Source organism: Saccopteryx bilineata, chromosome 2 (genome assembly GCF_036850765.1).
Source record: "Saccopteryx bilineata isolate mSacBil1 chromosome 2, mSacBil1_pri_phased_curated, whole genome shotgun sequence".
NCBI lineage: Eukaryota > Metazoa > Chordata > Mammalia > Chiroptera > Emballonuridae > Saccopteryx > Saccopteryx bilineata.
The window spans coordinates 369,254,136-369,282,065 of record NC_089491.1 but is presented as its reverse complement, the minus strand read 5'-3'; the positions used below and the strand labels follow the sequence as shown (position 1 = coordinate 369,282,065).

Below are 27,930 nucleotides of genomic sequence, written 5' to 3'. Positions count from 1 at the left end.
GCAGCGCCCTAGATGGGCAGAGCATCACACCCTGGTGGGCATGCTGGGTGGATCATGGTCGGGCACATGCGGAAGTCTGTCTGTTGTCCCACCCCCACCCCTGCTTCTCACTTTGGAAAAAAAAATAGTATCAGGTTGGCAATGGCCTGAGAAGAATATTTTGTGCCTGAAAAGAGTGGCGCTACATCAACAAAAGAGCCCTAAGAGAAATTGAGCTTTTAATGCAGCCCCTCTGTCCATTAAGAGTGAAGAATGGAGACAGTTTTTATCTGTAAAACTCAGGGAAGCCTGACCTGTGGTGGCGCAGTGGATAAAGCGTTGACCTGGAAATGCTGAGGTCGCCGGTTCGAAACCCTGGGCTTGCCTGATCAAGGCACATATGGGAGTTGATGCTTCCAGCTCCTCCCCCATCTCTCTCTCTCTCTCCCCCCCTCTCTCCTCTCTAAAATGAATAAATAAAATAAAATAAAAAAATTTTAAAAAATAAAAAATAAAACTCAGGGAAAACCAATCCGTGAATCCTTCCTGAGGAACTTAGAGGATGAACTTCAACCAAGAAGTGATTGAAGAAACACTGGCACATAGATTGTCAGTAAATGTTGACTATAACAGACTGTAGATCTAAGATCAAAACCTACTGGAGGCAAGGGTAACAAAACAGTATTTAAATGCTCTATACTGTGACAATAAAGAAGTTGCACATGTAAGGGGTGGGGGAGCACAGAAGGAGAAGAGGAGGCGGAAAGCTTCCTACTGCCTCGTTGGTTCTGACAGAATGGTTACCATCTTAAACTGGTAAATCTATTTGCAGAAATTTAAGTACATTTAAAAGTATGAAGATAAACATTAAAATATGCTACTATTAAGTTGGATGGTAGGAAAGAAGGAAATGAGGAGGGAACATTTACAAGATAACTTTATTAAGGCTTATGGTAGGGAACTGTCTAAAGAAGATGGAGTGAAGAGTAATATATATATTTGAGTATATAATATATGAGTGAGGAATTGCTTGCCCATTCTATTTTATCCCATAAATTTCTCTCTTCTATAGACTTCTATCTCAAGACTTTGTTCAGTTCCTAGTCAAAGTGATATAGATTTTGTTTTAATCTGTGTCTTTTAAACCCCTGCCCCTTTAAAAAAACAAACAAATAAAAAAACACCATCTCTGCTTAGCCTTTGGCCTGACCTGTGGTGACACAGTGGATAAAGTGTCGACCTGGAAATGCTGAGGTCACCGGTTTGAAACCCTGGGCTTGCCTGGTCAAGGCACATATGGGAGTTGATGCTTCCAGCTCCTCCCCCCCTTCTCACTCTCTGTCTCTTTCTCCTCTCTAAATGAATAAATAAAATTAAAAAACAAACAAATAAAAAAAAACCCTGCCCCCATATGCTTTTCTACCTCTGGCTTAGGCTGCTAATGTCTCAATATTTATTCTTTCCCTTTTCTATACTAACAGACACTTTAGGAAAGCACATCATAACCTGAAATTTAAAAATGCTATTTTTCTGCCTCCCTTGAAGCTGATTACCAAACACTGGCCAAAGATAGGTGATCAGAAGTCCTGTGTTTAATACTCAGATGTCCTTAACTAGGGCTTCTTGATAGGCCTGTTTTTAGAGAAATGATGTATTTTCCATCAGCCAATTCAATTGGGCAAGAGTGTATTATGAAGTGCCCCAGGGAATCCCCAAGGCTCTTCATATGGTTCTTTTTGACCTACAGTGTAGCAGCAAACAAATTTTCCCTTCATAATTGGTGTGGTACTGTGATATTTTAGAAATATTTCCTTAAGAGGGTTATTAAATGTAGTTACAAGAAGGTTTACTCCCACTGCCATCCCCTAGGTTCTCAGACTGGCCCACCCTGGCGTGTACTGCATCCTGTAGGGAGGAACCCCAGCCTTGTGGGTGCTGCCTCCTGGCTGAGGCTAAAAACAGCCCCTCAGCAGGCTTTGGCTTCATGCTCTAAAAACGCCAGCTGATTCTGAGTGATGGGCACATGGTAAAGGCGGAGACTTCTCTGGGTGTGAGCTCAGTGCTGTACCACTGGGGTATACTGTTGTAAGATGAATTTGTTTATCCTAAGAATGCAAGGTTTGATTTAACATGTAAAAATCAATTAATGTAATTCACCAGATTCAAGATTAAAGAAGAAAATGATATAACTGTCTCAATAAATGAAGAAGAAGAATTTGATGTTATTTGACATGCATTCAAGATACAAACACACAGCAAACTATACTCAATGGTAAAATGTTGATAGTTTGCTTTTGGGAGATTGGGGTATGGATAGATTAAGGCAGTGGTAGTCAACCTGGTCCCTACTGCCCACTTGTGGGCATTCCAGCTTTCATGGTTGGCAGTAGTGGAGCAACCAAAGTATAAATAAAAAGATAGATTTAACTAAAGTAAGTTGTTTTATAAAGATTTATTCTGCCAAACTTAGCAAAAATCCGACACAAGGTACTTGGTAAGTAATTATTATTATATGCTTTAACTTGCTGTAACTCTGCTTTATAAATTTTATAAAGTAAAGTTACTTCCCTACTTTATAAATCACCATTACTGTGGAACCCGTGGGCAGTTAGAAAATTTTACTACTAACAGAGATACAAAAGTGGGTGGTAGGTATAAAAAGGTTGACTACCCCTGGATTAAGGGATCTAGGATGGGAAATAAGGGTTCATTCTTACAAGTTCCACAATAAAATGTTAATCACTTTGACTTCTGTGTTCGACCTTTGTGTAGACCTCTGAGGGGAAATCTGTCTGGGGATGTGATGGAAACATAGGGAAGAGTAATGTTCCCAATCCTAGGGGCTAAGGGAGGTCCAGTAGAAAGGAGAAAATGGAGCTAGGAGGGCACTGGTGCCCTAGGTTACCAGCTTCTTCAGCCCTTCGATCTTCCTACTCCAGCTATAACGAGGCAGCCAAGGGGGCCCCCAGCTCGCATCATCACCCACATGGGCTCTGTTAGGCCAGTGAAGAAGGCCTGGTTTCAGGAAAAACCTATGGCTAGGGGAAGGAGAGGTAAGAATAGTAGGACAGCGCAGGGGCAGGGGCAGAGGAAGTGGAGGGGAAGGCGTGGGGGAGCTAAGCAGAAGGAGGGGAGAGGCCAAGGGGGGAAAGGAGGCAGGGAGGAGGGGCAGAAACACCCCGACAGGCAATGTGGTTTCCTCCAAACCTAAGCCCAGGGCCTGCCCGCTTCCGCAGTTCACTGGAGCCGACCCCACCGCTAGGCGGGATCTAATGTCTTGAGGGACAAGTGGTGGAGCAATAGCAACGGGAGAGCAGTGGAGGAATTCTCCTTTTCCCTAATTTCGGGGCGGGCTGCCCCGTTCCTGGGGAGGACGCCGGCAAGCCCGGATCGGACGTCACAACACGCGAGGTTGGTGAGCAATGCGGGGAAGGCCTGGCGTTCCCACCTGGGGCCGCGGCGCCCCAGAGGCCTGGCGTTCCCACCCGGGGCCGCGGCGCCCCAGAGGCCTGGTGTTCCCACCCGGGGCCGCGGCGCCCCAGAGCGCTGGAGCTGAGACGCTCTTAACACTTTTCCTTTCTAATTCCCTTTATTCACTTTGTCCTAACTGCTTAATAAATAAATTAAAAAATAAACAAATAAATAAAACAGTAAATATAACACCAGGCACCGGAGGTAACCGGGGACGTCTGTCCTCTCCGACCCAGGGAGACCCACTCCACTCTAGGCTCGGTGGCCGAGCGCGCGAGCCCCCGCCCCGGGGTGTCTGAGACGCGGGGACTTAGGGGCGTTCGCGGCAACTCCTAAGCCTAGAGGTTCGAGGCGTCGGGCGAGTTGGCTCCCAAAGGAAGAAGATTCAGTACTCAGGGGGTTGTCTCGGCTCCTACGCCCGGCTCCCCATAACCCCCGCTTCGCCCTATCCCCGGGGGCCTCCCGTGGTCCTCATTTTTACCCGCGCGAGGAGAGTGGGAGGAAGAGAGCGCGTTCCCCACCAGGCTGCGCTTCCAGAGCTTTCCTCTCCCGTCGGGGAATCTTGGTTTGTTAGCTGGAAATTCAGTAAAAACTTCTACGGAAACCACAGGCTGTGTGTGGGGTCTGTGGAGGAAAAGGAGCGCAGGGCGGTACACTTGCCTGGGGCTGGGGCAGAAGTCCCTCCTGCGTGGGCCAGAAAGCACGGAGCAGGGCACCGGGAGCCAGAGCGGAGTTCCAGCGCGTCTAAAGCAGGCGCTGTACATCATTTTAATTGTTTGTTTTTTTTTACTGAGTCCTAGGGTTCAGGGTCTATCTGCTAGGCCAATGTCCTGAGTTCCCAAGAGCTGTGGGCTCGTGGACACCTACTGGGAAACGTGTCGCCACGATGTATATTCTGGTTGTAGGTGCCAGAGAAAGCCACTGAACTCAGTTCCTGGCGGGAGGGGAGATGAGAACCCTGCCCACAAGTACTGTAACATTCAGGCCTCTCTGACCTCAGTCCCCCTATGTGAATTGCAGACCATCCTCCATTCTTGCATTGATCTATAAAGACCCTTGTGTATTTCCGTTTCCCACACTAGTTCACACGCCTCCACAACCTAAAGCCCTTTTCAAACCTGATAGTATTCCCAGTGGTTCATGAATGTGGAGGTTTGCGAAGGAAACCAGGTGGGAACTTTAAGGCTCAAGTTCACTGTGAGGGCAGTGAGGTGTCAGTTCCTCCTACAGGTAGCGCTATGGTCCAGATAATCGCCCACTTTAGGCTGCATCCAGCACAGCAGTGAAAGGATGGGCTGAGCACCCCAGGCTAGCCTCCAGAGCCCGCGCTCCACTGGCGTCCCTAACCTAGACAGACCTCCTGGGTCCCCATTGTTTGACTCATATTTTGAGCTGTGATTCTTGTTGCTGTTATGGGTGTGGGAACCAAAAGAGAGATTCTCTAGACCTCAGGCATGTGTCCCACAGCAGAGCCTCTGGAAAGGACTGGCAGAAGGGGCTACTGCTTGGCAGGAGTTATTTTACCAAGTAGCAAAGCTTTATCTGTCATGTCAGGGAAAGAGAATTGACTTCCCTTCAAGGTAGAGGTGGGTACTTCCTGTGTCCCTACCAGCAAGGATGATGTGCACTGGCCATTACTGTTTAAGAAGTTTTGACATCTTAGGACATCATGGCAGGCCACCAGCCATGAAAACTGAGTACATCCAGTACATGGCTAGGAGGCAAAAGATAAACAACTGGTTAGAAATGTAGCAATATTTTCCACTGAACTCTATGTACCAGATCAAGGAAGCCCCTACCCTAGAGACTTAGCCAAGAATGAGGTCAGCTAACCGCACCCCTCCCGCCCTTGTAAACACTGCTTGCTTGCTCAGCCTAGATAGCCACCCTATAAAAAGGAGCCATTTTAGAAGCTCGGGGCTGCAGTGTTTCCTTGCATGGGCTGCCTGCAGTCCCTGTGCAGGTTTGCAATAAAACTTATAAAATTCACTTTGGGTTTGCTGTGGTCTGTCTCCTGGGATGTAACAGAAGTATTAACAATTCTATTACCCTCCTTAGCTGCTTCTGTGAATTCATGAATTCATGGGCATTCTACATATTTTGTTGATTCAGTGTTTTTTTTTTCCTTCTTCATACTTTTTGGTGCTGGGATGGAAAGAGGAGTTATACAGGCTAAAATTTCATCTTTCTTTTCTTGGACACTTTTTTTGGCACAAGGATACACCACTTCCCTTGTCTCTCTGCTCCTCTTTGTTGTTTTTAGTTCCTGGGTGTATCCTTACAGTTTCTGTACATTTCACAATAGGAGGGAAGGTATATTGTGTGGTCTGAATTCATCGTGACATCTTTAACAGAATTCTAAACTTTTGTATATGTTATTTTACCAAAGATGTTAGCATGTACATTTCTAGGGTAAATAATTTGAAATATATTTTAGGCTCTCTTGTGTCATTTTTTTATTTTTTAAGATTTTATTTATTCATTTAGAGAGGAGAGAAAGAGAGAGAGAAGGGAGGAGAAGCAGGAAGCATCAACTCCCCTAGGTGCCCTGACCAGGCAAGCTCAGTTTTCAAACGGGCGACCTCAGTGTTTCAGGACAACGCTTTATCCACTGTGCCACCACGGGTCAGGCCAAAAAGCCTTTTTTACAGTAAAAGAAACTTTAAAAATATACCTTTCATTTTTAGGTCTTAGTATAATGACATCACAGAAAGATTAAGAAATAGATGACAAAAGAAAACCCATGTCCATTAGTACCACCATATCACACAGTTGTCATTTCTGCTTATTCATTTTCAGTGTTGGTCCATTGACAGATATACAGTATTTTAGTGAAACTGTAACCATTGTGTACATTCCATTTGGTGTCCCGTTTGGGTTGATTTTTCTGGCAGCCCTTCTCTCTCTACAGTCTGCCATGCAGTATGTGAGACATTCTTCACACTGTAGCCTAGGATGGTGCAACTCTCAGTACAGAAGAGCCTCTCATATTCCATTTGGTTTCTTGGCCCCATCCACCCTAATTCACACCTACAGAGAGAAAGAAGGTGATGGGCAAGTATAGGATGCCAAAGCTCTTCACCAAATCCCAAGGAATATGGGGATGAGGTCGAATGCAGATGTTTTAGGGAACTCAGCAACCAAGTATCACGATTAGGACAGAATTTCTTCTTCCCTGGTTTTGGTGGCTGTGCCCTTCCTGAAGAGTGGCAGTTGCTGGGAGCACACCTCAGGAGGTCTGTAGAACAAGCCTCTGCTTGCTCAAAGCTACCTAAACAGAGGTTTCCCATTCCCCTGATAAGACTCCCCTGGTGTGATTGTTAAAATTCCAGATCCTGGGCCCCTCTCAACTCTAGGACAGGTGCCTGAGACTCATTTGGAGATCTTGCAGGAAATATTGTACTGGAAGTTGAGATAGGTGGGGCCCATGCTTGTATTATAGAAAGAACGTGCACCCACGATTTAGAGTGCAGCTTCCATTCGACTGAGCTTTGGGGCACTCATGAACTTGTGCAGGTTTCAAGCCAGGTGTGGCAAGGTCTGAATATGGGCTCAGACACCCAAATGTGATTTGGGCAACTTAAGTAATCTTTCTCATGTAAAATGGAAATAATATTATATCTCTCAGATGGTTGTGAAGATTTCATGTGTTTGGCACAAAGAGAAGTGTCTACAACCAGTAGTTACTAAACTAAGGTCTCAGTACCTGACATAGATATGGTTAAAGACTCAGTGATGGCCCTGGCTGGTTTGCTCAGTGGTAGAGCGTCGGCCTGGCGTGCAGGAGTCCCGGGTTCGATTCCCGGTGAGGGCACACAGGAGAAGCGCCCATCTGCTTCTCCACCCCTCCCCCTCTCCTTCCTCTCTGTCTCTCTCTTCCCCTCCCGCAGCCGAGGCTCCATTGGAGCAAAGATGGCCCGGGCGCTGGGGATGGCTCCTTGGCCTCTGCCCCAGGCGCTAGAGTGGCTCTGGTCGCAACAGAGCTACGGCACGGAGGGGCAGAGCATTGCCCCCTGATGGGCAGAGCGTCGCCCCCTGGTGGGCGTGCCGGGTGGATCCCGGTCGGGTGCATGTGGGAGTCTGTCTGTCTCTCCCCGTTTCTAGCTTCAGAAAAATACAAAAAAAAAAAAGACTCAGTGATTGGGAGAAGTTACTTTATCAACATTTTTACATGAATTTTTTAAAGCTTAGTGCAATGCACTAATTCCAGGCCAGGGATTTCAGCCCCCTATTTAGATATTCTGAAAAGACCACCAGGACTGGCTGCAGAAGACATAACCATTTATTACTTATGTTAACAGAGTAAGATCATTGGCTATTATTCCTGCTATCAAATAGAGCGCCTACAGGTCCCTGCCTTCCTTTTATATTTTTTTTCTTTCTTTTTCAGATGGGGGGTGGATAGATAGGGACAAACAGGAAAGGAGAGAGATGAGCAGAATCAATTCTTCGTTGCGGCCTTAGTTGTTCATTGATTGCTTTCTCATATGTGCCTTGACGGGGGGGGGGGGGGCCTGCAGCAGCACAAGTAACCCCTTGCTCAAGCCAGCAACCTTGACCTTCAAGCCAGTGACATTTGGGCTCAAGCCACCAATCCTGCACTCAAGCTGGTGAGTGCATGCACAAGCTGGTGACCTTGGGGCTTCAAACCTGGGTTCTCTGCATCCCGGTCCTACGCTCTATCCACTGTGCCACCACCTGCTCAGGCCCTCCCTTCTTCTTACACACCAGGAGAGGGAGGAGAAGTCAATACTAAGAACAACAGGAAATGCTCTGGCTTGTGTATAAGAAAGTCTGACCTCCTCCTCAGTACACTCATGGGAACTTCCCAGGACCAGGCTGCTTTTCTCCCTCCTTCTGGCTGCTAGCCAGAGAGCTATCTAGCATCTTGGGACAGGGAAGGGCCATGTCCAGCATCAGCCCTCCACACTTAGTTTCTTTCTAGAGATAACCAAGGTACCATGAAATGCCTGGCACAGGCTTTGGCACAACACTAACCCTCTGTGAATGTGGTTATTAAGATAGCTTCTGGTCCCTGCTGGGTTTTTCTCACTGGACACTTGTCAAGTATGACTTTTTAAAAATGCTGTGTCCTTTGGAGGTAATTTGTAGGCTGTAATGCTTTTCTGCAATCAGATAATTACCTATTCTGACACATGTAGGCAAAGTCCTGAAGTAACAATGCTGGCCATCTTTGAAACCGATTTGGCACAAATTGGATTTGTGCGGTAGTGTAACGCTAGTAATTCCTGTGACAGTCCACTGTGAATAGTGAGCTTAGAGACTGTGATAATGGGCAAGAGGAAATAGGAGTCCAGTAGTTCCTGAAACTTGACTGACTACAGAATTACTGGGATTTAAAAATACAGATTCATTGTTTGATTCTGCATGTCTGGCTTTGAGCCATAGAATCTGCATTTTAAAAGAAATGTATTTCAATGATTTTTAAAGAGAGAGGAAGAGAGAGAAACATCGATCTGTTCCTGTCTGTGCCCTGACCGGGAATAGAACCCACAATCTTTGTGTACTATACTAACCTAACCAAGCAATTGGCCAGGGCTAGAATTTGCATTTTTTTAAAGGTGTACTGACAGATGGGAACTTGGTTGCAATGTCTTTTTCCTTTTGTAATACAAATAATCAATTAAGCTTTGATTGTCAGGCATCCACCTCAAAGAGGCATCTACAATACTTCAAAGACAACTATCTTGAAAAAAGACGTTGCCAGAGGCAGGACGAGGTAAAGAGCCAGGCCACCTTCCCTTACGGGGCTCCTGTGTTGTAGAGATCTTGGTTGCTTTTATTACTGACATTTTGGGCAGCTGTTTTCGAAATTTTGTCCCGTGCTTTAAAGTTTCGCTTTTAAACTCACCAATCAAGAGTGAGCCCGCGGCGGTCGGGGTGGGATTGGGGTGGGGAAGGGAGCCTGTGAAACCCTAGACTCCACCCTCAACCCCGGGTGTGAGCAGAACCCCAGGCCAGTGCCGCTCTTACGTTGTAAATTCCCCAATCCAGAGTGAGACGGGGAGCGGAAGTAGGTGGGGTGGGAATTGAGACCTGAAACCTTAGGCTCCATCCTCAACCCCTATAAGAGCAGAACCCCCTAGAGACGCGTCTACGTTGTCAATTCACCAATCAAAAGTGAGCGCTCGGGAGCGAAGGGCGGGGGAACTGAGCCCGCGAAATCCAAGAGTGAGCGCGCGGGGGGCGAAGGGCGGGCGAAGTGAGCCCTGGAAATCCAAGAGTGAGCGCGCGGGGGCGAAGGGCGGGCGAAGTGAGCCCGCGAAATCCTAGGCTCCACCCTCAACCCCTATAAGAACAGAATCCCAGGCCCGTGTTCTTGCACTTCATCGCCACCGCAACTTCGCTGCGGAACTCCGAGCGTGCTGTGTAATTTCCAGGTTCTGTAAGTACCAAACCTTTATTTTTTTTCAGTTACTGGATTATTATTGCTGAAGGGCAGCTTGCAATCAAAATAACCAGTAGGTCTGGTCCAACCACAGCATTGACAGGGTGAGACCCTCCAGCATAAAACAGATTTATGACATGTCAAAATAAATTCTGTCTGCTGTGCAACACCTTTCCTCAATGTTAAAAATAATTGTTAAAGCCACATTGTAATAATTCTTGAAATCTATACTCAAGTGCTCAGGGGAACTGTGATCTGTGTGGGCCGTGGAGGAAAGTTCTAGAGCAAAGTGGTAAGCAGAAGAAACGTAAAATAGCAACAGCATTAGCCACCAAATCAGTAACAGGACCCAGCAGAAATTTCAACAAAAAAGACAAGTTTTTATGATAGATAGGAAACAGGGTTTTTTTTATTTTTTTTCATCTTGAGACCATAAGGCAGACATTAAAAAGCCCAAGCATTCTAATTTAGTCTCCGGGGGACCAACTCTAAAAGACAGGAGCATGTCAGTTTTCAGTGAAGAGTAGTTCTGCTTTTCAGGGAAATTGAAACCTGGCGTTTCCTCCAAGGCTTGCTTTGTTTTTCTGCTGCAGATTTCAGAGCCAGTTGTTCCTTCTGCGAAGGTTACCATTGGCCTTGGTCAAAAGCCGCGGACATCGGAACAGATCAGGACTCTGGGAGTTTTCTCTTTACTACTCCAAGTCTGAGGAATCTTCTAATTCCCAAGGTAAGTACAGACTTTCTGGAAAGACTCAAGCCTTGCCTGTTTAACAGAAAGGATAGAATTGTATATTTTGTTTCTGTTATCTGTCACTCTGTGTGTGTTAGTTTATTCTTACAGTGATTTATAATATTCACTTTAATAAGTATTACCATATTTCATTTCCCCAGTAAATCATATTTATTGATGAACATTTAGGCTATTTCCAAAATTTGGTGTTATAAACAGTACTAGACTGACCATGCTTGTTCTCCTTGTAGCATCATTTATCTATTCATCTGTTAAACAACATCTTGGTTGCTTCCAATTTGTGTCAATTATGAGTAAAGCTACTAGAAAAATTCATGTGCAGGTTTTTGTGTGAACATAAGTATTCAACTAATTTGGGTAAATATCAAGAAGTATAATTATGTGATAACAATATGTTTAATTTTGTATGAAACCACAAAACTGTCTTTTTATTATTGATTTTAGAGAGAGAGAGAGGAAGAAGAAAGAGAAATATTGATTTATTGTCCCAGTTAGTCAGTGTGAAATTGTCTTAAAGTGGCTATATCAACTCTGGCCAAAATATCTCAAGTTGGTTAGAGGGTCGTCCCAATACAACAAGGTTGTGGGTTGGATCCCTGGGCAGAGTACATACAGGAATCAACCAATGAATGCATAAAATAAGTGGAACAAGAAATCAATATTTTTCTCTCTCCCTCCTCCTTCCTCTCTAAAGTCAATAAAATCAATAAATAAAACAACAAAATAAAATAAATAGTTTTAAAGTGGCTGTCTCATTTTTCATATTGTGTTTTGATTTTTAGCCATTTTAATAAATATGTTTTGGGCCTGGCCCAGTAGCTCAGTTGGTTAAAGCATCATCCCAATACACCAAGGTTGCAGTTTTGATCTCTGGTCAGGGCACACACCAGCATCAAGTATTGAGTGCATAATAAGTGGAATAACAAATCAGTCTCTCTCTCTCTCTCTCTCTCTCTCTCTCTTATTCTAAAATACAATCAAAACAAGAACTGTTTAAAATTAAAAAATATAAGGTCCTGGCCAGTTAGCTCAGTGGTAGAGTGTTGGACTGGCATATGGATGTCTTGGTTTGATGCCTGGTCAGGGTACACAGGAGAGGCAACAATCTGCTTCTCCACCCCTCCCCCTGTCCCCTCTCTCTCTCTCTTCTCCTCCTGTAGCCCTAGCTCAGTTGGAGCAAGCCCCCCCCCCTTGAGAATGGCTCCTTGACCTGCCTCAGGCGCTAAAATAGCTCAGTTGCCAAGCAACAGAGTGACAGCACCAGATTGGCAGAGCATTGCCCTGTAGGGGGCTTGAAATGTGGATCCTGGTCAGGGCATATGCGGGAGTCTATCTCTGCCTTCTTGCTTCTCACTTAAGGAAAAAATATATAGAGGTATATAGTGGTATCTCATTGTTGTATTAATTTGCAAATCCTTATGGTATATGATGTAGAGCATCTTTTCATATACTCATTGGCCACCTCTGTATCTTTGGTGAGATGTCAGGCCAGAATCTCCTTTTTGTAAACACCATAAAATTGGTCTGTTTGTCCTTTTATTTTTGGAATAATTTGGATCAGTACAGTGGAAAAGATCAATTTCATTTAAATATTTAAAAATATCACTTTCACCTGACCAGGCAGCGGTGCAGTGGAGAGAGCATAAGTCTGGGATGTTGAGGACCCAGGTTCAAAACCCCAAGGTTGCTGGCTTGAGTGCAGGCTCATCCGGCTTAAGCATGGGTTCACCAGGGTGAGTGCAAGGTCACCAGCTTGACTGTGGGATCATAAACATGACCCCAGGGTCACTGACTTGAGCCCAAAGGTTGCTGGCTTGAAGCCCAAGGTCACCAGCTTGAGTCCAAGGTCTCTGGCTTGAGCAAGGGGTCACTGGATCAGTCGGAGGCCCCACCCTCCGGTTAGCACATATGAGTAAGCAATCAGTGAACACCTAAGGTGCCACAATGAAGAATTGATGCTTCTCATCTCTCTCCTTCCTGTCGTCTGTGCCTTTCTGTCCCTCTCTTTGTTTCTCTCACTAAAAAAAAAGTCCTGGCCCTGGCCGGTTGGCTCAGCGGTAGAGCGTCGGCCTAGCGTGCGGAGGACCCGGGTTCGATTCCCGGCCAGGGCACATAGGAGAAGCGCCCATTTGCTTCTCCACCCCTCCGCCGCGCCTTCCTCTCTGTCTCTCTCTTCCCCTCCCGCAGCCAAGGCTCCACTGGAGCAAAAGATGGCCCGGGCGCTGGGGAAGGCTCTGTGGCCTCTGCCCCAGGCGCTAGAGTGGCTCTGGTCGCAACATGGCGACACCCAGGAGGGTCGCAACATGGCGACGCCCAGGATGGGCAGAGCATCGCCCCCTGGTGGGCAGAGCGTCGCCCCCTGGTGGGCGTGCCGGGTGGATCCCGGTCGGGCGCATGCGGGAGTCTGTCTGTCTCTCCCTGTTTCCAGCTTCAGAAAAATGAAAAAGAAAAAAAAGAAAAAAAAAAAAAAGAAAAAAAAAAAAAAAAGTCCTGTAAATTTTCCTGCCGTCTGACCTTCCCCACTCCTGGGAGCCTTAATAGTTAAAGAAACTAGTTCACATGACGATTAAGATTCTAGGTTTTGATAAGGAACACTAGACTTCGGAATCAGATATTACTGACTACAAAGCATTTTTATGTGATTCTGAGCATGTTCACCAGCCTCATTTTCTTCTCTGGTAAAATGAAGATAATAATGTTTGTTGTGAGGAGGTGGTGAGATAATGTATGTAAACATTTTGGTACACTGCCCAGTTCAATTACGTAAACTATTTCAACGCATGAGGAAAGGCACAAACATATTCCTTCCAACCATCCCCTTAGTTTTCATCTAGACTTGATTTCTCTAGTTTTCTTATGTCAAATCTTTTTTTTTTTTTTTTTTTTTTTCATTTTTCTGAAGCTGGAAACAGGGAGAGACAGTCAGACAGACTCCCGCATGCGCCCGACCGGGATCCACCCGGCACGCCCACCAGGGGCGGTGCTCTGCCCCCCAGGGGGCGATGCTCTGCCCATCCTGGGTGTCGCCATATTGCGACCAGAGCCACTCTAGCGCCTGAGGCAGAGGCCACAGAGCCATGCCCAGCGCCCGGGCCATCTCTGCTCCAATGGAGCCTTGGCTGCGGGAGGGGAAGAGAGAGACAGAGAGGAAAGCGCGGCGGAGGGGTGGAGAAGCAAATGGGCGCTTCTCCTGTGTGCCCTGGCCGGGAATCGAACCCGGGTCCTCCGCACGCTAGGCCGACGCTCTACCGCTGAGCCAACCGGCCAGGGCCTCAAATCTTTTGATCTCAGATCTTGATACGGATTTCTGCCTATGGCCACTCAAGCTGGGTATATATCCTTATTCTCTCCCCACATTTGGATCTTATTTCTCTCTTTTTACTGTTTGGCTTACCTTTTTTTTTTTAATATATATACTATTTTTTACAACAGTTTTAGGTTCACAGCAAAATTGAGAAGAAGGTGCAGTGATTTGCTCTTGCCCCTACACATGCCTAGCCTCTCCCATGATCAACATCCCCCACCAAGTGGTACATTTGTTACAACTTATGAACCTACATTGACATATTGTAATCATCCAGAGTCCACAGTTTACATTATGGTTCATTCTTGGTGTTATGCATTTTATGGGTTTGAACAAATATATGATGACAGGTACATGATTATACTATTATGTAGAGTATTTTCACTGCCCTAAAAATCCTCTTGCTCTACCTACATCCCTCCCTCCCTAAACCTTTGCAACCATTGATCTTTTTTTCTCATTTTTACAGAGACACAGAGAGAGTCAGATAAGGACAAGACAGACAAGAACAGAGAGAGATGGGAAGCAACAATCATCAGTTTTTTTATGCAACACCTTAGTTGTTCATTGATTGATTTCTCATGTGTGCCTTGACCGTGGGCCTTCAGCAGACCAAGCAACCCCCTGCTCGAGCCAGCAACCTTGGGTCCAAGTGGTGAGTTCTGCTCAAACCAGATGAGCCCACGCTCAAGCTGGCGATCGCAGGGTCTCGAACCTGGGTCCTCCACATCCCAGTCCGATGCTCTATCCACTGTGCCACCACCTGGTCAGGCTTTTTTTTTTAGTTTTTCCATTGATTTGAGAGAGGTGTGGGAGGGAAAGAGGTAGGGGAAGTGAGAGAGAAAGCAGCATCAACTTGTTCCACTTAGTTGTGCACCCATTGATTGCTTCTCTTTTGTGCCTTGACCAGGGATCTAATCTGGACTCTGTGTACTGGGACGACACTATCCACTGAGCTATCTGGCCAGGGCCACCACTGATCTTTTTACTACCTCTATAGGTTTATTTTATCCAGTTGTCATTTAGTTGGAATCATACAATATGTAATCTTTTCAGATTGGCTTCCTTCACTTAGCACTGCATTTAAGTTTTCTCCAGTAAATCTAGTGGAGCCATGTACAATTTAAACTTTTCCTTGGTAACTGTCTATATGTTTTATTTTGTTATTGATTTATTTGAGTTGTTAATTTATTAAATGAGCCTAATGAGGTGGTTGCTCAGTGGGTAGAGTGTCGGATTGGGATGCAGAGGACCCAGGTTTGAGACCACAAGGTTGCCACCTTGAGCACGGGCTCATCTGGCTTGAGCAAAAAAAAAAAAGCTCACCAGCTTGGATCCAAGGTCGCTGGCTCGAACAAGGAGTTACTGGGTCTGCTGAAGGCCCACGGTCAAGGCACATACAGGTATTGATCAACTTACGACCTATGCAACTTACAACCATTTCACTTTACAACCACAATCGCTAGCCACAACTGCTCTGCGTCTGGCAGTGCAAGCGTTGCCCAGCTGAGCGTACAACAGTGCGGACCAGCTTCCAGCAGCACTACCATCTTCGCGTGCACCATTTCAACTGTTATCCCAGACTCGGTACAGCAATTTGTGCTTTATGTCTTGGATATTTTTCATCAAACCCCTCCCATGATGTCTACCAAGAGGAAATTGTCTTTGTCTACGCCTCAGCCTGCCAAGAAGGAAAGAAAGGCCATCGATCTTGACACGAAAATTAAGGTAATTAAGCAGTACGAAGGAGGAAAGAAAGTAAATGTGATTGCACGTGATACGAAGTTATCACATTCGAGTGTGTCGATGATTTTGAAAGATAAAGAAAGAATTCATGAAGCTGTGAAAGGTTCTGCACCCATGCGATCAACAGTTATAACAAAGCAAGGAAGCGGGCCCATCCACGAAATGGAGAAATTGCTATATATTTTGATGGAAGATCAAATTCAAAAATGGACACCATTAAGTCTTTTTACTGTGCAGATGAAGGCAAGAAGTCTATTTCAGACTCTGAAGGAGCGTGCTGGAGAAGATTATAGTAAAAAATTTGTAGGAATCACTGGCTGCTACAGAGATTCAAGAAAAGATTCCAAGTGCATAGTGTTCGAGTGACTGGAGAAGCAGCGAGTGCGGATGAGGAAGGAGCACGTAAGTTTGTTGATAGTCTGGATCAGGGGTCCTCAAACTTTTTACACAGGGGCCAGTTCACTGTCCCTCAGACCGTTGGAGGGCCGGACTGTAAAAAAAACCTATGAACAAATCCCTATGCACACACTGCACATATCTTATTTTAAAGTAAAAAAAAAAACAAAACGGGAACAAATACAATATTTAAAATAAAGAACAAGTAAATTTAAATCAACAAATTGACCAGTAGTTCAGTGGGAACTATGGGCCTGCTTTTGGCTAATGAGATGGTCAATGTCCGGTTCCATATTTGTCACTTCCTAGCTGTAACAAGTGATATGACGCGCTTCTGGAGCCGTGATGTGTGCATCCTGCATCACCAGAAGTAGTACTGTACGTGAGGGACGCCACATACTGTGCTCCTCTCACTGACCACCAATGAAAGGTGCCCCTTCTGGAAGTGCAACGGGGGCCAGATAAATGGCCTCAGGGGCTGCAGTTTGGGGACCCCTGGTCTAGATGAATTATTACAGATGAGGGATATCTAGCAGAACAGATTTTCAATGTTGATGAAACTGGATTTTTTTGGAAACAGATGCCAGCAGAGAAAGAAGAGGAGAAGCCAGAAAGAAAGTTCACCACTAAGGGATTATCAGGTTTATCTTTACTGAATAAACTTCTTATACATTTCAAAGCAATGGACCCAAACATCAAACAATTTGCAAGGATTGAACAGATGGCACATGATGTGTTTCATCCGTATCATGAAATTTATGAAGAAAAAAGAAACATACAATTCAGACAAAGCTTACCATGTTTATGAAAAAATCAACTCCGGTAACCCCAACTGCTGCCTCAGATGACAACGACATCAACAATCCGCAGCCAAGCACCAGCGGCCAATAAAATGTTTCGTACGTGTATATATTTTGATATGTTTTGCAATTGGGAAAATGTTTCCTATGGTATTTTTTACACCTGTATTTTGTAATTTTGTATGCTTTGCAAATATTAAACCAGTTGTACTAGTAATGCAGTGTTTTACTTAAACCTGATGAATGTAAAAATAAGAAACAAAATGGTGTAGAGGTGATACAAATGGCATAAACTGATCAAAGAAAATTATGATATATAACAATAATGAAAGAAAATTATGGTAAAATATGACTTAAAGATTTTTATAACATCATTTCACAGTACTGTACGTATAGGCTACTCAACTTATGACCAAATTGTGTTATGACCGGTCTGTCGGAACCAATGGTGGTTGTAAGTCGAGCACTAGCTGTATGCGAAAGCAATCAATGAAGAACTAAGGTGTCGCAACAAAAAACTGATAATTGATGCTTTTCATCTCTCTTCGTTCCTGTCTGTCTGTCCCTATCTATCCCTCTCTCTGACTCTCTCTCTGTCCCTGTAAAAAAAGAATTATTAAATGAATTTGCTTCTCTGCCTATATTTTAAAAATACTTTATGTTTTTAAATTTCTTTTTTTTTTTTCATTTTTTTCTGAAGCTGGAAACAGGCAGAGACAGTCAGACAGACTCCCGCATGCCCACCAGGGGCGATGCTCTGCCCACCAGGGGCGATGCTCTGCCCATCCTGGGCGTCACCATGTTGCGACCAGAGCCACTCTAGCACCTGAGGCAGAGGCCACAGAGCCATCCCCAGCGCCCGGGCCATGTTTGCTCCAATGGAGCCTTGGCTGCGGAGGGGTGGAGAAGCAAATGGGTGCTTCTCCTGTGTGCCCTGGCCGGGAATCGAACCCGGGTCCTCCGCACGCTAGGCTGATGCTCTACCGCTGAGCCAACCGGCCAGGGCTAAATTTCTTAATGTACATTTTGGCGGAACAAAATCTCTCTTACTCATTATTTTAAGGGAAGAAACTGACCAGTTTCTTACTTATTATCTTTTATATCTTTTTTTTTTTTTTTTCATTTTTCTGAAGCTGGAAACAGGGAGAGACAGTCAGACAGACTCCCGCATGCGCCCGACTGGGATCCACCCGGCACGCCCACCAGGGGCGATGCTCTGCCCACCAGGGGCGATGCTCTGCCCACCAGGGGGCGATGCTCTGCCCATCCTGGGCGTCGCCATGTTGCGACCAGAGCCACTCTAGCGCCTGAGGCAGAGGCCACAGAGCCATCCCCAGCGCCCGGGCCATCTTTGCTCCAATGGAGCCTTGGCTGCAGGAGGGGAAGGGAGAGACAGAGAGGAAAGCGCGGCGGAGGGGTGGAGAAGCAAATGGGCGCTTCTCCCGTGTGCCCTGGCGGGGAATCGAACCCGGGTCCTCCACACGCTAGGCCGACGCTCTACCGCTGAGCCAACCGGCCAGGGCTATCTTTTATATCTTAAAGGAAAAAGTGACTAGGTGCTCTCAAGGTTTCTGTGACAAACAAATAATCCAGGCTCATTAGATATATGTGGAAACATTTTTCCAAGAAAATGAATTAGCATGCAATACTTGAGGGCAAATGTCCATATGAATAAACATTAAAACTAAAATTCAGATGTCTCAAATGACTCTGTATAAATTCTGACGAGACTTTAAATGTCATAAAATATAGAACAAGATAGTTAAAAATGTAAATTTTATCTCAAGGATATCATACTAATAAGTAAGATTGTGAATAGCTTGGCCTTCCAAATGATTTACTGCTCAGAATCCAGTTTCCTTGTCACACCTGCACCAACCACCCTTTTATTTGTTCAGAGCTCTTTTTATTTGTTTTTTCTTTAAATAATAAGGATGCCAGTGTCTTGTCTAAAAAGCAAAAGCTAAGCAAGGAAAATAGACAAATAACTCTTAATCTTGTTAATTAGTCAAATAATTGCTTTTTAATTATCCAGTTTCCTTCTGCCCTTACATTTATTATTCTTGCTATTGTGTTCCTTTGTGAATTAGTTTTTTTCTTAAGTTCTTTATTTGAAGGAAATTTGTATTTTTATTTTTCTCTCTTACCAATATGGGCATTCAGTGCTATGGATTTTCTGCACATTCTGTTTAAACCATGTCATGATAAGTTGATGAGATTTAAACCATAAGTCTCCAACAGGCAGATCCTTTGTGTCTGTCACAGCACTTAGCGTGCCACCGTGAATACTCACTGAATGTTTCCTGTATTAATAAATCAAAGAATGAGACATTTTTATATCTAAATCAAAGAGTGAGATATTTTTATATCTAAATCAAAGAGTGAGATATTTTTATCTCATTCTTCAGTCTATAATCAAGCAAAGGAGAGACACGACTGTGCAGGTGGTGACACATTCCTAAGCATTTTAAGAGCCTCTTCACAGTGGAACTGTCGAGTTTTATTGATTTGCTCAACCACTCCCAAATGCAAGTTCTTTGAAATCACAAAGACATGCAGTCCATTGATCCTTTTTCCTGGTTATCAGAACCACTCCCTGCCCTGACCATCTTCATTTCCTACCCTGTTCTAACAATGCATATATTCCAAAAGTTCAACCACTTTCTTACTAATGATCTGAATTTATATCCGTTACTCTCCTTTTAAATTTATTTTGAGGTAAGGCTTTTGTTTTCCTGTGATGAATAATTTCAAACTTATAAAAAATACAGGAACAAAATAATGAACACAAATATGTCCACCACCCAAATTTAATAGAAGATGTCAATTTAAAAAAAACAAACAAATCTGCCTGACCTGCAGCGGCGCAGAGGATAAAGCGTCAGTGTAGAACGCTGAGGTCACTAATTTGAAACCCCTGGCTTGCCCAGTCAAGGCACATCTGGGAACTGATGCTTCGTGCTCCTCCCCCCTTCTCTCTCTCTCCCTCTTTCTCTCTCTATCAAATCTAAAATAACAACAACAAAAACTTCTTATTATGTTGATAAGTGGTACCACTAACCACCCAGTTGCCTATGCCACAAACCTAGTTACTAAAATTTACTTTTTTTTTTTATTTAAACTTGGTCAATACAGATCATGTTCATTTTTCCTAAAAATCTCTCATATGAGCGCAAATTGTCTTCATCCCACTGCCTGTGCTGGGCTCCATCATCTCTCACATGGATTACTGCTAACCCTTCTGACCACAATTCAACTGTGCTTCCTCTCAGACAGTATGCTCTGAAAGGCAGGCCTTTGCTCATTCTTGATCTGATACTTAATCTCCAGCACTTAGCAGGAACTCAATAAATGTTTACAGATAAATCAATGAGTGCCTTTTTCTGTACTGTGTAATTTACTTCTTCATCAACATGAGATACATGTTTTATTGGTTTCTGTTGCAGAATGAATGGGGAGAATCATAATTCATCTTTGGTGGTGGAATCATCCTACTCAGACTTGGTCATCAGTGTAGGAAAAGTAACTCTTGGGGAAGGAAACAGAAAAAACCTGCAGAAAGTTCAGGGAGAGCAAGAGAGGGACAAAGTCGTCCAGGCTGCATGTGCCTTATTAAACTCAGGAGGAGGAGTGGTTCCGGTGGAAATGGCAAACGACGCTGAGCATCCTGTGGAGATGGGACTGGATTTAGAAGAGGCTTTGAGAAAACTTATTGACTCTTCAGACTTGCAGGCTTTCTTTGAGACTAAGCAACAAGGACGGTGTTTTTACATTTTTGTTAAATCTTGGAGCACTGCCCCTGAAGTCAGTTCCACCAAGCCCCGCATTTGCAGCCTGAGTTCTTCATTATACCGCAGATCTGGCACCTCTAAGCGTATCATGGGCTCAAGAGATGCATTTGATTTCCTGAAAGACAAGGAAAAAAAGGCAAGACGTTTTAGAGAAATACCTAACAGAATTTTCAGGGTTACAGAGCAAAACTCGAATGCTGCTACCACAGTTTTTGAAAGAGACCAGCTTGAAAAAGGTGAAATCCTGCCTTTTCCTGAGTCTCACTCAGTAGAATTTAAACAGTTCTCTACAAAACACATCCAAGAGTATGTAAAAGGCCTAATTCCAGAGTACATCCCTGCATTTGCAAACAGTGGAGGTGGCTATCTCTTCATTGGAGTGGAAGATCAGAGTAAGAAAGTTGTGGGATGTGCTAAGGAAATTGTTGACTGTAACTCTTTGGAACAGAAAATAGAAGACGGAATCAACAAATTACCCTGTGTCCATTTTTGCCAAATCCAACGCCCCATAAACTTCACAGTCAAATTCTTGGAAGTGTTAGACAAGGGACAGTTATATGGCTACGTTTGTGCGATCAGAGTGGAGCCGTTCTGTTGTGCGGTATTCTCAGAAGCTCCCAAATCATGGATGGTGAAAGGCGAGAATGTCTGCAGGCTGACAGCTGAGGAGTGGGTGGACATGATGATGGACAGAGATCCAGGTAAGAGGGGAAAGTACCTCCGTCCCTGTCCCTTTCTGCCCCTAGCACCTTCTTATTGAACAGGTTCTCCTTTGCTTTCTGTGACTTGAACTCCTCACACCCACTAAACTCTGTGTTTTTTGGAATTTCCAAGTATCCTGTTTTCCATACTTGATAAACCTTTGTCGGGAAATGAGAAGCTCAAATTAGTGTCTTATGATAGGAAACTTTTTCACATCAGAGGATGAAAAGAAAATTTGGGGGGAAGGATTGCCTTGTAGTTGTCTTACTGGATTCAGAGTAATTTGTTAAAATTTCAGGAGTTCTGTGAGCCAGTTGTTAAATCTGGTCATTTAAAAAAATTAAGTTATATAAACTTATAATTAAATTATATTAAAAACAAGTATAATAAACAGAAACTCAGCACTTCCTATTTACTGCATTTTCATAGTATGTTTGCTGGGAGGTTATTTACATCTGTTGTGTCTGTATGGTGCAAATACTATCAAATGCTCTGTTACCAGCTCTGCACTTAGTGATGTCTCATTGGTAGCTGGAATATGTCCATGGCGGGAAATGTATACCACAGAAATAAGCTACATGAACATATGTTTACTAAATGAATGTGATGACATGAGTTTTCTTTCTTTCTTAAGATCTTCAAGGCTTGTGCGAAGACTTTGAATCTCAGCTGAGTCTGTCTGGCAGGCCTCCTCTTAGCAGACCTGTGTACTGCAAGAAAGGCCTGGAACATAAGGAATATCTCCAGCAACATTTATTTCCAGGTAGCAACTATGTTTTGCCTACTTGACAGTAGTCAGTTTGTATGCTAGGATAAGGGGAGATAAATAGTTATGCTTGTTTTTTGAAAATCTTGAAAGTATCATTTGCAAGCCTATATGTACAGGGTAATAATGCTACCAGTGCATTGCTGATAAGTACTTTTGAAATAAACCTTCACTGACCTCACTGGCTGAGGCAGTACAACATAAGAATCCAGGACAAGCCTAACCAGGTGGTGAGCAGTGAATAGAGTGTCAGACTAGGATGCAGAGGATCCAGGTTCGAAACCCCAAGATCGCCTGCTTGAGCACAGACTTACCAGCTTGAGCATGTGGTCACTGCCTTGAGCATGGGATCTTAGACATGACTCCATAGTTGCTGGCTTGAAGCCCAAGGTCGCTGCCTTGAGCAAGGGGTCACTTGCTATTCTGTAGCCCCCCAGTCAAGGCACTTATGAGAAAGCAATCAATGAACAACTAAGGTGCTAAAATGAAGAATTGATGCTTCTCATCTCTCTCTCTCTTCCTGTCTGTCTGTCCTTCTCTCTGTCTCTCTCTGTGTCACAAAAGAAAAGAAAAAAAAAAGAAAAAGAAAAGAATCCAGGGCTATTATTTTCTTTAAAGGCTATTTGGTCTTGAAGTTCTCAAATTACACTGATCATGAGTATTTTTGGCTATTATAAAAACTATAGATACCTGGTTCCCCACTCCAGATTTACTAAATTAGAATATCTGGGGATAGTATTTCATAATGTGCATATTTATCAAGCTTACTCACATGATTTTGGTGTTCATCTAGGTTAGAAACCTTTTATCATCTGACCAGGCAGTGGGAAAGTAGATAGAGCCTTGGCCGGGAATACTGAAGACCCAGTTTCGAAATCCTGAGGTTGCCAGCTTGAGCCAGGCTCATCTGGCTTGAGCACAGGGTCTCTGGGTTGAGCATGGATCATAGACATAACCATGTGTTCACTACTTGAGCCTAAAGTCAATGGCTTGAGGAAGGGGTCACTGGCTTGGCTGGAGGGCTCCCCCACTTCAAGGGATATATGAGAAAGCAATCAATGAACAAGTAAAGTGCCGCAAGTATGAGTTGATGTTTCTCATCTCTCTCCCTTTCTGTGTGTCCCTGTCTGTCTGTCTCATGCTAAAACAAACAACCAAAAGAACCTTTTATCTAGTTGAACTAGAGGCATAAACTGTACTAAGAGTTAAAAAGTTGCCCACCTGTGTCATATTTTCAGAGGAGTGGCTGTTATAAAATAAGAATAAATATTTATATCAAGATATAATGCAAAACAAACAAAATGAAGATCAATTATGAACACATTTCAGGTTTAGGAGAAAAAGTGTTATTTAACAGCACAACATAATGAATAAGTACCAAGCACAGTGCCTGCTTTCTGCTCTCATCCCTTCCAACTTGTTAGGTTTTTTCTAGGAGTCAACTGCTGTCCTCTTGCTAGACTTCTAGAGAGGGAACCACTTGCTCAAGTCGATGCAACATCAGTGGCTTCTCTGGTACTAGAATGTGACACATAAATGTCCTATAAATGTGCAAATATCTATCAAGGACCATTAATAGAGAATGACTGCTCAATATATATATATTTTTTATTATTATTTTTTTATTTTTTTGCATTTTTCCGAAACTGGAAATGGGGAGGCAGTCAGACAGACTCCCGCATGCGCCTGACCAGGATCCACCCGGCACACCAACCAGGGGGCGATGCTCTTCCCATCTGGGGCGTCGCTCTGTTGCATCGAGAGCCATTCTAGTGCCTGAGGCAGAGGCCACAGAGCCATCCTCAGCGCCCGGGCCATCTTTGCTCCAGTGGAGCCTCAGCTGCGGGAGGGGAAGAGAGAGACAGAGAGGAAGTAGAGGAGCAGGGGTGTAGAAGGAGAAGGGTGCTTCTCCTGTGTGCCCTGGCCAGGAATCGAACCCGGGACTCCTGCACACCAGGCCTACGCTCTACCACTGAGCCAACCGGCCAGGGCCTCAATATTTTATTTTATACTTACCTAACTAAGGTCTTTCCATATCAAATTTGTATTTTAAAAATTGTCCACAATAAACAATATTAGATACAAGATTAAGCATAAGCATTGATAATTATTTTCGAAACCTAATGAACTCCATTTCAGTAGATCTTATTACCACAGAATAAATTATAAGTAAAACAAAATACTATACTATATGTTCAGAAGAGCAACAATAATTCTTACATAAAAATCAATTTTTCAGGAATTGTACCAAACATCTAAAAAATTTTTTGTTTTAACATTAAATTTTAATTTAAAATTAAACATTCAGTAAATATAAACTTGTAAAAGTAAGCATTTCTAATAGTTTCTCAAAGTCATGCCAAAATTTTCTTTATAAATATATAAAGATACATATGGATACTGATGTGATTACAAATATGGAACCATATTTCATATGATATACATTTTTTAGTTTTAATTTTCTCTATTTGTAAGTGCATATGAAAACATTTAATTTATTTCATATGTAACACTCAGAACTGCCTGACCTGTCATGGTATAGTGCATAAAGCTTTGACCTGGAATGCGGAGGTCACCAGTTTGAAACCATGGGTTTGCCAAGTTAAGGCACATATGAGGAGCAACTACTTTGAGTTGATGCTTCCCAATCCTCTTCTCCTTCTCTTTCTCTCTCCTCCCTCTAAAATCAATAAATTTAGAAAAACAACTCATAAACAATTTTATTTTTAGAATTCTCTCTCTGAACTTATTATTATCACTTATTTCCATTAAGACTAGATACTTTCGCGTGACCAGGCAGAGGCGCAGTGGATAGAGTGTTGGACTCGGACACTGAGGACCCAGGTTCAAAACCCTGAGGTCACTGGCTTGAGCATGGCCACACCAGCTTGAGCACAGGATCATAGACATGACCCTATGGTTGCTGGCTTGAGGACAAAGGCTGCTGGCTTGACCCCCAAGGTCACTGGCTTAGCTGGAGGCCCCAGGTCAAGGCATATGTGAGAAAGCAATCAATGAACAACTAATATGCCAAAACATGCTCTGAAATGATGCTTCTCATCTCTCTCCCTTCCTATCTGTTTGTCCCTGTCTGCATCTCTCTCTGTCTCTAAAAAAACTCAAAAAAACCCAAAAAACTAACATTGTCAAAGCAACTACAATAAACCACATATTTTATGATATTTTATTTATTCCTCACCATAGCAAATATGCTTTTTTAATGTTTTTTTTGTTTGTTTATAAAATGAGGGAACAGTCTTAAAGAAACTAAGGAATTTCCCAACGTCATAGACATAATAAGCATATAGGTTTAGATGAAGTATGCCAGGTTTCAAGACATATTTTTATTATAAAACATAATATTAAAAAAACATTAAAAAAATCTGTAGTGTATCATAAGATTAATTATAACTGAGTGTATGGCCCTGACCGGTTGGCTCAGTGGCAGGGCATTGGCCCGACGTATGGAGTGCTGGGTTTAATTCCTGGTCATAGCACACAGGAGAAGTGACAGTCAGCCTCTCCACCCCTATCCTTGCTCACTTTTTTTTCCTCCCACAGCCATGGCTCAATTGGTTTGAGCAAATTGGCCTTGGGCACTGAGGATGGCTCTGTGGCCTCTGCCACAGGTGCTAAGAAATGGCTCTGTTGCTGAGCAATGAAACAATGACCCCAGATAGACAGAGGACTGACCCCCTGTAGGCTTGCCAGGTGGATCCTGGTTGAGACACAGGCAGGAGTCTGTCTCTCTGCCTCCCCTCCTCTCACTAAATAAAAAAATTATAATTAAGTTTAAGTATAATAATTATTTTTATTAACTATTATTATAAAAATAAATTATATTGACCCCAAATTTGTATCCTTCTCCATATCTAGTGGCATCAGAAGATTTGCAGTATACTCCCACATCCCTCTGGAAGGAGCTGTCCTCAGAGCATGAAGGTCTAGAGGAATTAATAAATAAGCAGGTGCATCCTTTCTCTCGGGGAATTTTGATCCTTTCAAGAAGCTGGGCTGTGGACTTGAACTTGAAAAAGAAACAAGAAGTCATCTGTGATGCTCTGCTGGTCACCCAGAACAGCCCCCCCATTCTCTATACCATTCTCAGGGAGCAGGACGTGGACGGGCAGTCGTACTGCACCCGCACCGCCTTTACTTTGAAGCAGAAGCTGGTGAACATGGGGGGCTACACCGAAAAGCTGTGTGTCATGACCAAGGTCCTCCTTCTGAGTCCGGAGAGCAATGTGGAGTCCTTGGAAGGCTCAGCTGCTCTGATCGATTACCCTGAGTCCTATTACCTCGCAGACACCCAGCAGATGGAAGCCTTGCTGCAGTCCCTGGTGATTGTCCTGCTCAGCTTCAGGTCTTTCCTGAGTGATGAGGTTGGCTGTGAGATTTTAAATCTGCTCACAGCCCAACAGTATGAGATCTTGTCAAAAAACCTCCGCAAGACCAGAGAATTGTTTATCCACGGCTTACCTGGCTCAGGGAAGACAGTCATAGCCATGAAGATCATGGAGAAGATCAAGAATACGTTTGGTTGTGAGGAAAGTGAAATTCTCTATGTTTGTGAGAACCAGCCTCTGAGGGACTTTATCCGGTAAGTAGTTGGATCTTGTCACTGAATAGCGTTCAATCTGAATTCAATCCATACTTCCCTCTACTCTGTTTACTTTGTTCCTTCAGAGTAGGATGGTCAAATGATCTGTAACAATAGTCCTGTATTTATAGGATTATCCTAGAGTAATTTTCCTCCTTTATATACTTAGAGAAAGCTTGAGTGTGTCATTTTAATTTTTACAGAAAGAAAAATATCTGCCGTGCAGTGACCCGGAAAACCTTCATGAGTCACACTGACCATGGAGAGATTCAACACATCATCATCGATGAAGCTCAGAATTTCCGCACTGAAGATGGGGACTGGTACAAGAAGGCAAAAACCATCACTCAGAGAGAAAAGGATTGCCCTGGAATGCTCTGGATCTTTCTGGACTACTTCCAGACTAGCCATGTGAAATACAGTGGCCTCCCCCATCCCTTACGCCAGTCTCCAAGAGAAGAGCTCAACAGAGTGGTCCGCAATGCAGATCCAATAGCCAACTACGTACAAGAAATAATGCAGAAGATCAGAGAAAATCCACCACGTAACATCCCTTCTGAGTGTTTGGAGATACTTCGTGAAGCTGAATGGTCTCAGGATGTTCCAGGCTACTGTAAGATTAAGAAATACTGTACCATGGACGAGATAATGGTTTATATAACAGAGAAATGCCAGTTTCTCTTGAGGAATGGTTATTCCTGCAAGGATATTGCTGTGCTTTGCAGCAATGCAGAGGATGTAAACATATATGAACCTAAGCTTCAAGGAGCAATAAGGAAGAGAACACATTCTCAGCTCAGTGAGGAATCTGATCTGTTAGTACAGATCAAAAATGCATCAGATATTACGGGCAATCACATCGTGTTGGACACTGTCCGTCGATTTTCAGGCCTGGAAAGAAACATCGTGTTTGGGATCGATCCAAGGGCTGCCGAGCCATCTGTATTAAATAATCTTCTGCTCTGTCTGGCTTCCAGGGCGAGGAAACAGCTGTATATTCTGATGCTTGCCAACTGACAGGCCTCAACTCAAGAAGAGTTGATAGAGATAAGACATTCCCTCTGTCCTGTCAGTTTCAGAAAAGGAATGCATCAGGAAAGCATTTTGAACAACTGACCCTCATAAGTTAACTGGCTTTAAAGTTGTTGCTATATCCTGTGAAATGAAATTCTAATAAGCCTAATTCTAATTGGTTCTATCAGTTGATACATTTTT

At 43.7% G+C, this 27,930-nt stretch overlaps 1 protein-coding gene across 3 annotated transcripts; it reads left to right on the top strand.

Annotated features, from left to right (window-relative positions):
* Positions 1-3,240: 3,240 nt before the first annotated feature.
* LOC136326845 (schlafen family member 11-like) lies at positions 3,241-27,930 on the top strand. 3 transcript variants are annotated; one of them, XM_066263358.1, is made up of 8 exons: positions 3,241-3,390; positions 9,113-9,190; positions 9,548-9,856; positions 10,453-10,586; positions 20,303-21,348; positions 21,984-22,112; positions 25,992-26,715; positions 26,919-27,930. In XM_066263358.1, exons 5-8 carry the CDS (start codon positions 20,304-20,306, stop codon positions 27,730-27,732), a joined length of 2,712 nt encoding a protein of 903 aa, XP_066119455.1. In that variant the 5' UTR covers positions 3,241-3,390; positions 9,113-9,190; positions 9,548-9,856; positions 10,453-10,586; position 20,303; the 3' UTR covers positions 27,733-27,930. The 3 variants fall into 3 exon arrangements, with proteins under 3 accessions (XP_066119455.1, XP_066119456.1, XP_066119457.1); XM_066263359.1 differs by having other exon boundaries at positions 9,543-9,856; XM_066263360.1 differs by lacking the exon at positions 3,241-3,390 and adding an exon at positions 7,957-8,060 and having other exon boundaries at positions 9,593-9,856.

What these genes read in the sequence shown, in the direction of transcription:
- LOC136326845 (XM_066263358.1), top strand. Translation starts at nt 20,304, where the DNA reads ATGAATGGGGAGAATCATAATTCATCTTTGGTGGTGGAATCATCCTAC. An exon ending in GATGATGGACAGAGATCCAG is followed by an intron (nt 21,349 to 21,983) that starts GTAAGAGGGGAA and finishes TTCTTTCTTAAG; the next exon opens with ATCTTCAAGGCTTGTGCGAA. An exon ending in CCAGCAACATTTATTTCCAG is followed by an intron (nt 22,113 to 25,991) that starts GTAGCAACTATG and finishes CTCCATATCTAG; the next exon opens with TGGCATCAGAAGATTTGCAG.